Source organism: Rhinolophus sinicus, chromosome 3 (assembly GCF_057876585.1).
Source record: "Rhinolophus sinicus isolate RSI-liver-muscle chromosome 3, RSI-T2T, whole genome shotgun sequence".
Lineage (NCBI taxonomy): Eukaryota > Metazoa > Chordata > Mammalia > Chiroptera > Rhinolophidae > Rhinolophus > Rhinolophus sinicus.
Window position 1 is genome coordinate 31,022,580 of NC_142503.1, and position 16,360 is coordinate 31,038,939.

The 16,360-nt window shown below is 33.2% G+C and overlaps 1 protein-coding gene across 1 annotated transcript in view; it reads left to right on the forward strand.

Moving 5' to 3' along the window:
• PARP8 (poly(ADP-ribose) polymerase family member 8) overlaps positions 1–16,360 on the forward strand; it is a 167,133-nt gene that overhangs the window by 94,280 nt on the left and 56,493 nt on the right. The window contains exons 5-8 of the mRNA XM_019736227.3: positions 7,416–7,505; positions 8,073–8,143; positions 9,589–9,666; positions 11,182–11,276. Of these exons, the coding sequence (XP_019591786.1) occupies positions 7,416–7,505; positions 8,073–8,143; positions 9,589–9,666; positions 11,182–11,276 (334 nt within the window). The remainder of the gene's footprint in view (positions 1–7,415; positions 7,506–8,072; positions 8,144–9,588; positions 9,667–11,181; positions 11,277–16,360) is intronic.

Genomic DNA, 16,360 nt, shown 5'->3' on the forward strand with positions numbered 1-16,360 from the left:
AAATACACAAACAGCCGGGCCACTCACTTGAGGTGAAGTACGTATTGCCTCACCTGGTTTATTTAAGTAAACTAAATACATTTTTGGACTTTGCTGCGGGCCAATAAAAAATGGATCGTGGGTTGCAGTTGGCCCGCGGGCCACAGTTTGGACACCCCTGAGTTAAAATAAAGACTCACTCACCTGGTTTAGCTATTGGTTTTGGAACATCATTTGACTTTTCATAATGTAAAAATAATATGTCAAACTAACAGCTAAAGTAATAACTAAAAATAATAGTAATAGCTATTTATATATATACATATATACATTACTGAACACACACACGCTCTCTCTCTTTCTCTCTGTCTCTCTTCTCACAATTCTATGAGATTTTTACTATAATACCACTATTTTATAGCTAAATGATGACACTGTTTCTCAGAGGAAGAGCTGGGATTTGAACCCAGTATTCCACAGCCTGTGGACTGTGTAACTGGTATATGGACTATATATATATACTAGGTATCGTGCATATACATAGCTGTTCTCATTCTGTGTCCTAAAATATATTACTAGGGCCTGAAACATAGGGTACAGAATGTAACATCACTGCAGACCCATTTTTCTATAAATCTAACAAGTATCTTTCTTCTAGGCCATGGTCATTTGTGTTCTCTACACTCACTGTAATTTCTTCAGAGCCCAAGGTGTATAAGCTGACGTTTAAGTCATGATAATTTGAAGATATCAACATGATGTTTCACTTTAGTATATGTCTCACAAATGATCTAGTATTTTATCTTGAATAAGAGCAAAAGCACTGAGTTAGACTTTAGTGTAGATCACATATGACTTGATTAGTTTATCACAGTGAAAAGAGTATACTGCAAGAATATATTGTATTTTCTGGAAAAGAATAGCAAATTTCAACAGCCTATATTTCATATGTGTATTATATATGTAATGTATATGGTGCCAAAAAATGTATACACATTTTAAGAAAGGAAAACTGTATTAAAATTGTAATGCTCAATATATACCGACAACAAAAGATGAATACAAATCACATTTGACTTCTGTAATTATAAGTGGTGCTCAAAGTGGTTACCATCGGTGTAATTTTAATAGTGTTTTACTTTCTTAAAAATGTGTATAATTTTTTTGGCACCTTCTGTGTGTGTGTGTGTGTGTGTGTGTGTGTGTGTGTGTCTGTGTCTGTGTGTGTTATGTGTCTATGTGTGTGTGTGTGTGTGTGTATATATATACATATTTTACTTCAATATTCTTACTTAATAAAATCAAATGGCTACCATGCTAACTGTTGTGATCTGTCAGGGTCATAAAATGGAATCATAATTCAAATTCCTATTTAAATCTAGACATTTTATTCACATACTTTGCATGATTGGGATCATATTTTTCTGTATAAAATGACTGTATGTACTTTAAGTATTTTTTCAAATAATTAGTTTATAATGTGGTGTGAGGATACTTGTAAAACTTATTTTGTTTAACATTTAAGTTAGGTATTTCCTGTGGCAGTTTGCATTATGCATTTTGAATTTTCAATTTTTTATAAAATCAAATGTCATCTTTTAAAATAATTTTGTAATCATAAACTCCCTTACCATTATTTTGGTATGCTCTGCATATGTTTTAAGGATAGCATTAAAAAAAATACTATTGTACAATTTTACAAGGCAAATTATTATTAAAGATATGCCTGGTATAAAATAGTATAAAAATTATTCTAGGCAGATTTTATTGGTAACACAAAGACAAGATATATTTATAAAGAAAAATGTTTTTCGTAGATACTTTTACAATCAGCCCTCTCATTTATTATGCTATAGAACATTTTTGATGATGAATGTTCGCTAAGTATGTTAGGAAAATAAAAGCCCCACTATTGTAAATATTATAATTATCATGCTTCTCATTTGAGGCAGCTCCTGTAGATGTCAATCATGAGAGGGTCAGGACTTTATGTCAAGGTAATAGAAATAATGCCACAAATCAAAGCCCAACTTGAAGACCGAATTATTCTGTAGCACCGGAAATATGGTAAAAAATGCCTTTCATAAATCAAATGAACCAAATGTTTAGCTCCCTCTTGTGGCTAAATGGCGTGACTCTGACTTTTTCTGGCCACGTGCGACTCCACTTAGAAATACGAGACAGAAAAATTGAAATTTAAAATAAAGCATTGGTTACCATTTGTGGTTTTTAAAATTCTCTTTTTGGAGCAGTTTGTAGTGTATTGCCAGTAAATTTCATTTCTAAAAAGAAAAGGAGTATAAATAAAGCACAAGGATGGGAGAGGTTAGCAGATTCTGGGGTAGAATTTTGAATTGGTTGAAGCAACCAATACACTGTATGTCAAGTATTTTCATATACATAATTGAATTGATTCTCAATGTCATTCTGTGTAGAGACAGACATGACATTTTATACTTGAAGAAATGCCTGAGAGAGGGCAAATCGTATTTCTTAAGGAACATGTTGTTTGGTGGTAAAACCAAGTCTATATCTCAGTTCTGATTGCTACCACTTCTGGAGAAGAATTAGTAGTAGTATTTCTGTGGAGCTTTCTTTAAAGTGAATGTTACTATAATAATATTTTCCCAATTATTAAATTTTAATCTACATTAATTTGTACTAAGGGTTCAATTAACATATTTGATTTCTCAGACAGACAATATTATATAAAAATGTTTGCTCTTCCTTTTCAGTATTCATATCTCTTTTTTTCTCCTTTCGCACTGGCTAGAACTTCCAGAATAATTTTAAATAATACATGTAAAAGTTGCAGCTTTGTCCCTGTTCTCAAAATTAGTGAGCATGCTTCCAATTGCTTTCAGAGAAGGAAGTATTATTATTCCTTTTCTCATTTACCAACCTTTTTTTTTTTTTAAAGAATGAGTATTAAATCTTTATCAAATTCTTGTGTGGCATCTGCTGGTATCATATATGCTTTCTCCTTTGAAGAACAGTGTGACAAATTAAATTAGATATCTTAGTGTGGGTCTATAAAAATTATGTGCATTTTGTCATAGGCTTTATAACTAAAGACTTCTAAGTGCTGAAAGAATTAAACTGTTCCTTTGGCATTTGCTAGAACTTGCAAGCAAATCTTTCTGAGCCTATTATCTTTTTTTTTTTTTTGGTTTCTGCCATGATTATTGATCTGTTGTTTTTCTGTTCCTTAGTCATTTTTTAACATGTGTTCTTGAAAGCCCACTATGCTGGTGAAATGTCCAAACTTTTTAGCAAAAAGTTTTTTATAGTATTCAGTCTATACATCTAAAAGTTTTCTGCATCACTGCAGTTATTTCTTCTTTCTCATTTCTATTCTTTTGTATCTGTTCTTGTCTTTTTTCCCCCTTTTGATTTTTCTTCCAAAAAGTTGGCTGTGTTAAAAATTCTTTCAAATAGCTCTTTCATGTTTTTAATTTCAAAATGCAGTGACTTTGGTGATACTTTTATTAATTCCTTCTAACAATTTTCCTCAGGCATTTTTCCCCTTACTTTTCCTGGGTTTTATGGTTCAATGATTAACTCATCATCCAAGTTTGAAAATACGGAATTTTCTTTGCCCTATGGAAATGTACCAGCATAATCCTCCAAATTCAGGATTATGTTACCCTATTTATTTTTTAGAATCAGACTTGTCATTTTATAACGGCAATTTTATAATGATAATTTATAATTAAGTAAACTATGCCACCTATTGAAACTCATTTCATCGTTTGTTTTTGTGAAAATAAAAATTTAGAGTGCCTTTATTGAGCTTTCAAAATAAAATGAAGATATAGAGCAGCCTTCTGGTTTAATTGTATTTCTGTATGGAGTTTATACTGTCGACAGTTATTTTTTAAAGGTAAGTACGTTATAAGCCATAGATAATTGTCTTTGCTGTATAACAGAACAGCAGAATTCTTTCTCATCAGTTTCCATCTTTAATTAGGTGGCTTATCTACTGGTGTGTGCGAATGCTCTCATTCCTTTCATATGTTCTACAAGGTATTGGAATTGTTGAGTGGCAATTATTTTACATTAAGAAACATAGCAAAGCATTGATTTTTGGACTCAGACATTTTCACGCTGACTAGCTGTAGTACTGCTTAATACTTTAGTGATGTGAGTAATTTGAGCAAGTTATTTAGTTTTTCTGAGCCTTGGTTTCCTCATCCTTAAAATGGGGATAATATTTGATTGGCTTGGGGGTTGATGTGAATATTACATAGAACATTCAGGGGAAATAGCATGTTATATTATAAATTCCGTATAATTATTATTTATGATTATTTCTTTTAAGTTACATAGTAATGAGTACTGGAATGACTTGGCTTAAATTATGTTGGCATTTAGAATAGAATAAAAGCAATAGTGTAAGAGATGCTTTTCCATAGCTCTCTACCCCTCTATCCCCAGTTGTCCATGGAAGTTCTAGTAATGCTTGTATAATCTGGTAGGGAAGAGAAGAGGAAATGTGCATACTGTTACCAGCCTTTAACGAACTTCTATAGGTCCTCAACAAAACTTACACATTAAAGAATACAACTGTCCCCAGAAGTGTTACGAAAAGCAGTTGGCAGCTCTAGAGTCATGTGGGAGAATTCCATTGAAGGAATTTGAGTTTGAAAACTTTCTTTCTTTCTTTCTTTCTTTCTTTCTTTCTTTCTTTCTTTCTTTCTTTCTTTCTTTCTTTCTTTCTTAAGATTTATTGGGGCAACAATAGTAAAGTTACATAGGTGTCAAGCGGACAATTCTGTAATACATCATCTATATATCACATTGTGTGTTCACCACCCAGAGTCAGTTCTTCCATCACCATATATTTGATCCCATTTACCCTCATCTACCACCCTCTGACCCCCTTACATGCTGGTAACCACTAAACTGTTGTCTATGTCTATAAGTTTCTATTTATTTATTTATTTATTTATTTATTTATTTATTTGTCTTGTTCCTTTGTTGCTTTCAGTTTTATATCCCACATATCAGTGAAGTCATATGGTTCTCGACTTTCTCTGTCTGACTTATTTCTCTTCGCATAATAAAACATTCTGTTCTTTCAATGACTCGTTTTGTTACCTTAAATGCATTCCTTATTCTTTATCTGTCCTACTTTTCCATGTCTAAACATAGATGATATTACGATTATTACAGATGTAAAAATAGTTTGAGGAAGATTTGAAATAATTATGTGAACAACAACAACAATAAAAGAAAGCATAGAATTCATTCACACAGCTGGGACGATTCTCAAAGATCACCAGCAAGGCTCATCATTTTATCACTTAAGATTGTGGTGTAGGCTCAGAGATAAACATCTGGTTGGTAATAGGGTCTAGCTTTGATGTGCTTTGTCAGCTCTCCTACATTTTAGTGCTTGACTTGTATGTACCTCTGTGATCTGACCTATTATATCGTAAAGGCGACTTAATAGATAGTGTCATGAAACCAAAAAACATTTTGGTTTGCATAAATTAAGCCAAAAACAGAAATTAAAAGTGTTCTAAAAACTGATAGAAAATCTCTTAGAAAATGATATGTTTGGATACATAAGCCTGTCTTTCTGCATTATGCAACATATATTATGAAATTATATTATCTTGAATCAAATCTCACTGCCTTCCAGTGTCAACACTTTACATAAGCCATTTGATTGTTTGAATTGAGCTATTCACATCCCTGTTTTCTTAAACAACATCCTAATTTACTTGCCTCTTGCTGCTTTATAAAATCCTTCTCATTCCATGACACTGAGATATTGCGTGTGACTGTGTCCATTTTACGGATATTTTTGGATCGTCCCTTCAAGTTGGTAGTCAGCTATTACTTCTGTTGCTTTAATGCTCCCTTGTGATACTCCTTTTCTCCATAAGTTTGCTTCAAGGAATCCATTATGCACAGGGAAAACCTAATTAACTCAATTCGGTAGCAAATAACTTTGGATCAGTAAGACTCTGATTGAGGGTTTAAGAAATTTAAAAACTAGCTTTAACAGAGGACTCTCTGATCTTTACCTGAAAGTATAAAGTCACTGACAGAAGAGAGTCCAGATAAGTAGTCTTCAACTAACATGAAGAGATGATAATTTAAACAAACTTGTATGAAATCTGTTTCTTAATTTGTGGTCCCACTTGATAAACACAAAAATCTCACATCCTCCTTGATGCTACTTGAAAGCGAAATAAGGCCAAATTTGTAATTAAAACAAATCAAAGTAATGAGGCGAACGTGTTTTGTTTCAAATCGAGTCATCTCCATCTCCTCTCACCTTCCTGCATACCTATTAAAGCTTTATGTTTGTCGAGACTCTTGTGTGTCTGCGCTGTGAGTCTCTATCACTATCATTTCCTCATTACTCAATGTCTAAAACTGTACAGATGTTTCTTTAGAATTAAAGTAATGCCTTCGATATCAATTAAAAATCATGTTCTCACTGTACTGACACAATATTATGAAAACTTGGCTCCAGATCTTTTATCGTGTATTTAGTCAGTCATCTGAACACTCATTTCCATTAGCGGAAATTGATACAGGCTTCTCTTATATATTGGGAGTACTTTATACTTTCATTTTTGTATTTATATTTTATACATTTTATACATCATTGATGAGTGTGTTATAGGACAATTATTAAAGAATCGGTGATGTGTTTGTTAAATAGCTGTCTCACAAATGCCCTGTAATCATCAACGAGCAAAGTAGAATCAACAACTGTGTGTTATAGTAGCATGTAATTGAAGATCAGTATTTATCAGGGAAAAATCCTAAATTTATAAAAATACTGTTTTTCTTTCCCCCCCCCAGAGGAAACAAATGATGTATAAGAAACTTAAAGAATCTGTGGAATAATTCAATAATTTATTCATTCAACTTGTTTATTTTAATTATTTAGATAAAGTTAATCTGTGGAACAAGAATAATTGTGAGACTTTATATCAACTTAAAAATATATATTAGAGTTTGGTGGGAGATCTGAATTACAACAAAAGCTGTAGCTCCAATTCCTTATTGACGTAATACTGAATCTTGTCTATGCACCAAGTGTTCTTGTTCAGCTTCCTCCCTCCACTCGCTGACTGCTTCCTGTAGTAGTGATGCTGGAAAGGACCCTGGTCCATGAGTTGGGACAACCAGATGCATCCAAACGATTCATCACCAAATGGGATATTCTAGGTGTATTTAAAGAGTGTCTATCCTAAAGTCTATATATTCTCTAGGAGATGCCATTAAACGGCCATTTACAATTAGTTCACACATGAATTTGCAATTTACTTCATTTTTTTTTCTGATATTAATTAGAACAGTAGTGTGTGTGTCATTGATGTTAGAAATGATGTGGATATAACTTTATAGTTTTATAAAGCATGTATTTTTTTTAAGTTACTGTGCCTTCAATTGTCCATATTTCTTTGCAGATAATACCTATGTGTCAAGTTCAGAAAATGATGAAGATGTATTAGTTACTACAGAGCCAATTCCAGTAATTTTTCATCGAATAGCAACAGGTAATAGGAATACACTATTTTTTATTTTATGCTAATTTTTTTTTTTTTTATTGTAGGTAGCTTTGGTGTTTGGTTTCTTTTAGCCCTTGTAAGAGATATTAATCTTTAGCATCTATAAATCTGGTTCTCCATACAAATTTCCTATCTAAAGTGCATTAGTTTGTTTTTCAACAGTTTTTTAAGTGCATAAATTTACAGTACTTTAAAAAAGTCTTTTTAAAATGTATTATGTTGATATTAACTCTGTGAAAATATTTTCATGCATAATGACACTGCTAGACAAACTGAATGTTTCAAAAGCATACTTAAGGCAATGTAGATCCCATGAAATATATAATGAGAACTGAAAGAATCTCTATAGTAACATTTTAGTTTGACCATATTTTTATGAGCAATGAAAAGTAGCTTGTATATTATGTAACTCCCCAACATAATATAATTTCAAAATATCCTTTAATTTTCTTACAAAGGAAAGAATCATCCAAGGGCTGTTTTTATACTGAAACTTTTGAATATGTGGGTAAATAGTATACTGAAAACTAAAATGACTTTAATTATAACTTTCAGAATTAAGAAAGACAAATGACATTAACTGTTGCCTATCCATAAAATCCAAATTACAGAAGGAAAATGGGGAGGTATGTAAATTATATTTTATATTTCTTTAAAACAGTATAGATATATTTTAAATTTATTGTGTATTTGTAGTTAATATAATTCTCATTTCAGTTAAGATTGCATAGGGTGAATGAAGCTCAAGTTCGTGGCTTAGGGACTTGCTGAGTGGGAAGGAGAGTTGTCTAAAATTAACTCTGAGAAGGAGGCTCCCTTTAAAATAATAGAAGGTCTTGTTTAAATGTTAATAAAGTGCACACAAAACCTAACCTATTCTCTATATTTTCGCCAAATAATGTAGTTGACTGAGGATCACTAACGTAACTTATAATTAGCTACATGTAGTTATACCTAGTTTTGATGGGATACTTAAAATTTCATTTGTAAAACATGATCTCTTTAGCATGGTACAGCCTTATTATTATTGGCCAGTGTTAAATCAACAACAAGAACAACAACAAACTCATCCCTTTTCCTCACCTTTGAAAAGTTTACTTGAATCTCTAAATAAATACTGGGACATTAAACAACAGTGAGTGCAATGAGGCCAACAGTGCTTTCAAAACTATCCTCTCAACACACCCTCTTAGTGTTTTACTGTTCGTTCTATTCTTCTCTATCCACATGGAGAGTTACTGATTTAGAAATACTATTGCTGAAACCAAAACCTGTAGCAACGTGTAAAACCCAAATTTCCTTTTCTAAGGTTTTTATTTTCCTTAAGAATTTGAAATTTGGTGTAGAAATTTAGGAATGATTACAAAACATTGGATTAATAGATTCCTGTGTTTAAAGGAGGCTATCGTTCTTCTAATTATCTTAATTTAACAGTGCCAGGAATAGGAATACCACTATTTATTACTGTAGATGAATTTTCATTGTTTGTACTTGAGACACATAACAGATGTGGTTCAATTAATTAGAACTCAAACTTCAAGTTCAAGCATATTTAATTAAATATCCTTATGAAATCTGAAGTTTCTGTGTACTGAAAGTTCTCTTCATAATGTGATTCATATTTATTTTCATAATTTAATTATTATATTATTGGATCCAAAGTGACTTTTCTTTTATACCATTGTGTAGAGTTGGCAGTGGAAGTGAAAACATTCTGAGATAAATAACTCTGAGGAACTTTTTAATAAAAATTGAATCAGTATGAGCTTGTCAGATGTTTAATCAGAACAAAACCCAAGTTGAATTGATTATACATAGTTTTTATATATACATCAAATATTAAATTGTACAACTCGGGATAGGCAAAATAGAACTTTTAAAAAATATATACATAGAGCTTAATGAACCCACAAAACTGTCTCTTACTACCTTTTGTTTCGGCACCAAGAACGTTTTCATATAAAATCTACATGAAATGCACAAGACCTACCTATTATGGCCACTTTGTGCTTTTCAGAGGAGGCAAATTAATTTGACCATTGAAATTGTCCTCTTACTCTGTTATTTTAAGGAGTCAAGACAAAATAGTACAGTGGAAGAAGATTCTGAAGGTGATAATGACTCTGAAGAATTTTATTATGGAGGACAGGTAAGCGCCATGTCCTTCAAATATCCACTCTCAACAGTTAGCAGTAGCCATATATGTCCTGGTGGAACTCAGTTTTTGTGATCTAAGAGACCTAAGTGTTGTTCAGGGTTCTATAACTAGGAAATCTGTATAATTTATCTGTCTCATATTCCACAGATTATCAGAATTTAAGGTTACTTTTGTAATCGTTCATTTACATTGGTCTACCTAATAGTCATTTTGCACACACCATTTTATTATGCTTTTGACTTTTTCATTTCTTAAGCATTTTATGCTCAGTCAATATTTTGAAATGACAGTTCAAACAAAGGTATTGATTGTTAGTTTTAAACAGAAGATGATTAAACTTTATAAAAATTGATGGGCCCAAATTATTGAACATTCCATTACTTACCGTGTTTCCCCAAAAATAAGACCTGCCAGACCATCAGCTCTAATGCATCTTTTGGAGCAAAAATTAATATAAGACCCGATCTTAATGTAATATAATATAAGACCCGGTCTTATATAATATGATATGATATGATATGATATGATATGATATGATATGATATGATATGATATATGATACCGGTCTTATATAAGACCGGGTCTTACATTAATTTTGCTCCAAAAGACACATTAGAGCTGATGATCCGGCTAGGTCTTATTTTCGGGGAAACACGGTATATTATTTTCCTTTTCCTTTTATACTAATGTGAAGTGTTTGTTGAAAAATTGTTATGAAGAAACTTTGTAATTTGTAGACATGAAAATACCATAGCCACAACTGCACATATATAAAAGAATTCATTCTATTGTTCGAAAATCATGTTAAAATTTTAAACTGAGTGATTTTAGGATATGAATATATTGAGCGTTTTGTCCTGTTTCTATAAACTTCTTGATTGAATATACTTTGTAACTTGGGTAGTATAATTAGAAGATAATGTGTTAAAAAGGTGCTTTAAAGCCAAAGTTTATTATGTAAAAGAATGCAAGTCAATTTATTCATTCAGAATGAAAAATCAGTAATTTGTCAACCAAGCATATGTAAGGCAGTTGAGATATGGCTAGGTTTCTTCTCTCCAAGCATACTGTTTTAGCAATGGGGTATTTTCCCCTAATGATTCTTTAACCAATATAAGACTTTCATATTATGTAAAATAATTCTTCCAGTTTTGATTTGTGTTTACACAGCTAATTCTTACAAAGGGGAGGTGAATGCTATTCTTCAGTCTAGAAGTTTTTCAGATTATCTGCCAGACACTTATTTTACTCCTTTTAACATTTGCATTTTCTTCATATCAAAGTAGTCTAATTTTACTTTTTAAACACAATAAATTATACTAGACATATATGAACCGAAGAACTTTAGTGAAGATACTGCTCAATTATAGATGTGCTTTAATGAAGGCGACAGAGAAAGTGCCCATGGCAGAACCTGCAGGGTGCTCTGTACAAGAGATAGTTTGTATTTGGGTCTTTTGATTCTCTCCTCCCCTAAGTCGCTTTTAAACCATTTCTTTGCATCAGGTCAACTATGATGGGGAGCTACACAAGCACCCACAGCTCGAAGCTGATTTATCAGCAGTGAGGGAGATATATGGGCCACATGCAGTTTCTCTCAGGTAAATAAACACCTTTGTTGAATAAAAATTATAATTATTTACTCAGTCTTTGGGATTTTCTATTGGAGTTATTTAAGTGGAAATTTGGGGGGCTTAATTATATTTGAAAATATTCAAGAGATTGTATTGTGTTTCTAAACAAAATGGCATATTTATGGCTATGTGTGTGTTTTTTGTACAGTGGTTTCATATTACTTTGACTGCATTAAAGAAATTACTTAGGAGAGTTAGTTTGATAAAATATCAGTCTTACGTAGTGTCATAATCAATTCCTATAATAGATTTGGCCAGCTGGACCCCTGCTGTTATCACAAAGAACACTTTCATCTAAACAGTAAAAGTAAATAATGCATAACCACGGGTAACCAAACACATTTTGATAGGTCATCTGGCCCCTCAAAACCAGAAAGGAAAAAAAAGACATCAATGTGTACAGTGTTTACTTGAATGATGATATATTCTATTCTGCAGACTTTATATATTATTGGGTGATAAATTTCCAGACCACTTTTTATTACTTTTAATCATTCAGAAGACCCCACCATCCTATTTACCTTTCTTTTCTCTCAATTTAAGAAAAACCCTTTTCTGCCACCATACTAGGTTCCGTCCATGAGCTAGATCTGATTATTTCAAATTCCTGTTCTTTGCTTAGAGAGTAGTCTTCCAGTCTCCATGGAATTCTGGACTGCTCTCTCTCTCTCAGCCTGACCTCAGTTCCAGCCTTATCCACATAAACCAGAATTGTTTCCGTTCTCCAAATATGCTCTATTCCCTATTGATTTTGGGCTTTTAAACAAGCATTTCTCTCATCAAGGAACGCTTCCCTCCTTCAAGCCCCAGTCCAAAAGTCAACTTTTCTTTGAGTTTCTTTGACTCGCCAACACAGGTTATTCTGCCATCTGGACTCCCATCACATTTGGTTCTTACCTCATTTATTGTACTTCTCATGTCTTGTAATTATTGGTTTACGTCTTCCCCTCTAAACAATGAATTCTGTAGATGCTGGGGCAGCACACTTTGTTTTATTTTGTTTTGGCCTGGTTCAGTCATTCTTGTATTGTGGTGTTTAGCATAGCACAGGGTATATGTGAAATACAGGCTGATGGGTTCTTGGTTGTTGGCAGTGGCAGCATCCATGAGTGATGTTCTCCTTATCTGGTTATTTAGATAATGCGAGCATGTCAATTCAATGGACAAACACAGATTTTGAAAGAGCAAACAAGTACTTGTAGTTGAGAAGTACAGCACAGCTCTCATTTATTTATAATTGCCAAATGTTTTATTTTAACTGGAGAAACAGAAACTGACAACCACCTACAGCCCGAATAAGCTGGGGTTTGTATATCCAGCCCTCTCTCTGACTGGTGGAGTTGTATTAGGCTGCAGTCTAGTGAGAGTGATTGGGATTATACTTGGAAAAGCAAATGTCTGCAGTTTTCAAAGTTTTAGCAAATTAGTTGTGATCATTTCATAGCTGATTCCTGTTATGGCTGCAGAGGGAATATGGATATTCAGTAAATATTTTAGAATGAATAAATGAAGAAGGCAATAGTAACAATAAGTAGTCCAAAACAATGACTAACTTTTTAACTTTAGTTGAACTTTGCTTGAAATCTTGAAATTTTAATCACAGTAATAACCCCCCCCCACTAAGAAAAAAATCTGTGGGATATAATGAATCATACAGTACAACGTAGAAGTCAACTAATCTTCGTTTAAAATATGTATTTTTGTTTAGAAGATTACCTTAGCACATGCTGATTGCTTTTATAGTTTAAGACTTTTTTAAAACACATATTTCCATGCTCTCTATGCCCCAATTATACTGACACATATATATGATTTTTTTTTTGTTTCTTCAGCAAGCATTTATTAAGCACCTATGATCATCTCTATTAGTATTTTCCTTTATTAATGAAATTATCGATAATTTACCAACTGTTGAAATTAGATAAATACTTGGACTTTTAATTAAATGAAGTATCTAAAGTCATAAATGGTTTTGATTTTTTTCCCCCTTGCTTTGATTTTTTCCCCCCTTATTTCACTTACAAGTTTTGATCCAGTTTAAATCTTAGTGAATGCAAGCCTTGTTCTTGCTTGCTTTAGATTTTCTCTAGCTACAAAGGAAGTTTCCAGAATAAATAACCTCCCAGAGGCCTAATGATATAAAGGTGCATTTCAGCAGGACTAGTTTGATTTACTTAAAATAAATAAGAATGAATGTACTGTCTAGTCTCAAATACTGAGGACTGGACACATGGGAAAAGGAGTAGTTAGGCATAAGTTCTTAAAATCATCTTCCTTGCAAAGTTCTGAGGTCTATTGAAAACAGACTGTTCTAATTAGCTGTTCTTTTACTTAATTGAGGTTTATAAGAACTTAATGGAGTTTGAAGAGCAAAAGTACCTCCATATGCATAATAGTCTATTTGGTGTCATTTTTTTTATGTGACATCTAATGAGAAAGGCAGCTAACCACATCTAAGTTCCCTGTAAGAGATGGAAATAACTGAAACAGCCTCGATTGAGGCAAAATCCTTTTTCAAAGGTTGAAGGAGGATATAGGAGAAGTGACTGATGGTAAATTTATTAAAGGAGGTAATTTCAGGTCTACCTAGCCAGAGCATCCTAAAGCAGAATACTATTGTGCCAAACCATACTTGTGAACACTGGTGACAGTTCTGATTCATAGGCTCTTGTATGGAAGTGAGTTAGGTCTCCGGAGGAACATGACTAACGCTGTCGTTAGTCTGAATATGTCTCATCTTGGATCATGTAGCAAATCGAGGCTATTTTATGTTTTTCATTATAAATTTACTCCTATAGTCATATATTTATTGAAAAAACATTGATCAGTACCATCTGAAAACAACTTGATTAATATTTTTAGAAAGGTAAGGAATTACAAGAAACAAAATTTTCATTTGGTCAGGAACGATATGATTCTGATAATTTGTCTGTGATGGTTCAAACTTGTACCCCATATAAAGTATGCTTTGCTTTATGATCATGCCATCTTCCATTTTAAAAATCGAAGCCATATGAGTAATACTCTTCCCTTTTTACTGTGACTAATGCATGATAGATACTGGAAGATTGCAAGATTGTGACTATTCTGTGTTTATGTCACTTTCTGTGGATGGACAACTGTAATAGAGCCTTTTGGAGTTGACATTTTGGAAGGCAGGGCATGGTGAGGATTTTTTAAGATTTGAAGAAGCTATACTACTATATTCAGGCCCATCACCCAAACATAGCGATTGTGTGTGTGTGTGTGAGAGAGAGAGAGAGAGAGAGAGAGAGAGAGAGAGAGAGAGAGAGAGAGAGAGAGAGAGAGAGAAAGAAAAAGAGAGGACAAACACCTCATAAATCAGAATGGACCACTTTAACTTCTCTGGCTCTCTAGGTTTTCATTTGTAGTCACCAACAGGACTACTTAGAAATCTTCTGGTTCTCCTCTATGGTAGGATTGTGGTTCTCTGACCCTTTTCATGTTAGGTATGGACATACCAACTAGTTTTGGTCAGTGACATGTGAGCGCATAAGTGCTAGTGTGTGAATTACCATATCTTCTGGACTCCGTCACTCTGGGACCCTTCGTGACGACAGTGAGCAGCATTTCACCCCTTTCTCCTGAGCCCACAGTAACCACGTAGTGCAAGTGAGACATAAAGCCTGTTTTGTTTTAAAACACTGATATTTTGAGGATATTTATTACTCCAACATAACCTACATTGTTGTATGCCATTCATCAAAAGAAGATCTTTGGTTGGATATTGCAATGTCCCTTTCCAGCATACTGTTTCTCCTACTTCTGCCTCTAGAGCCCAGGAAAAAAAGCAGTCTGACTTTGAAAACAAGAGGAAGGTGATGACAGGAGGCACATAGAAGAAAAAAACAAAAGGGAGAGTATTTTCCAAAAACGCTGGCGCATAACCTAGACCTAAGCTTCAGAATGTCAGATTCCAGGCAGTCACCTCAACTCCAATGCCTGTACTTGCGAGCAAAACCAAGGATTTTTAAGCTAAGGGCAGAGTTGTAGCAACTGTTTATACTGTACCTGTTATACACTATTATTTTAGATGAGCTTCCTTTCTCATCTGGATCTAATTTTAAATTCTCCTCAGCCCTGTTGTCCTTTAGAAAAATATATAGCTATCTTGGATACAGTTTTGCAGATGCTCTAGTCTGCCAAGATTTCTTTCTGACTACTGAGTTTGCCTGTTTCTTGGCCCATTCACAAACATCTCTCCCACACTGAGCAAAACGCACACATTGAGTAAGCATGCAGAGATAGACATGCAAGCTGTTGAGTTTCAGATGTCATAGATAGGTTGTGTTTCTTCACAAAATGTATTTCTTCTTAAAATATAACTGACCAGTTGTTGAAGGCAGAAATAACTAAATAGAAATAGAGGTTTATTGCCCAAGAATCTCTGGTAGAGTTTCATGTATATGTGTGTGTGTACATATAACTTAATTGACAGTTAATAAAGGAAGGCTAGATGTCTAAATATATTTTTATAACCAGCACAATAACAGCTAATTTTGGTCAGATAGTATTATAAAACATCACATAGTATAATGCATAGATTGTATGTAGTTTTATATACAAAGGGGGACCTGTTAACATAGATGGTCTAATATTTAACATATTGTGAGTGTGTATGTGGTGTCTCATTAATGAGGATGTTGTCTTGATTAATTCTATTAAAAGACAGGAGAATGAATTGCCAAGAATTGTAACCCAAGTGCCCTCAATAATACATGTTTATAAAAAAATATATTTCATATGTATGTTCTTAAATAAATATATGTTCTTAAATAGGGCATATGTAAATCTCCAAAATCAAATGGCCAGATTTCAAGATATGTCAATTCAAAAAGTGGCTCTGATGACTGGAAAGAAATTTGTGGAGCAGTTCTTTTCAAACCCTCAGTTTCAGAGCAAAACAGCTGCATCAGATCATTTTTACGTTGTTTCTTTTATCTTAAAACAGTATTCAAGTTCTATTTGATGTGATCTCTCCACAGTGAATAAATATGGGCAGTACAGGAAATTATTCTGAGTTATTATAA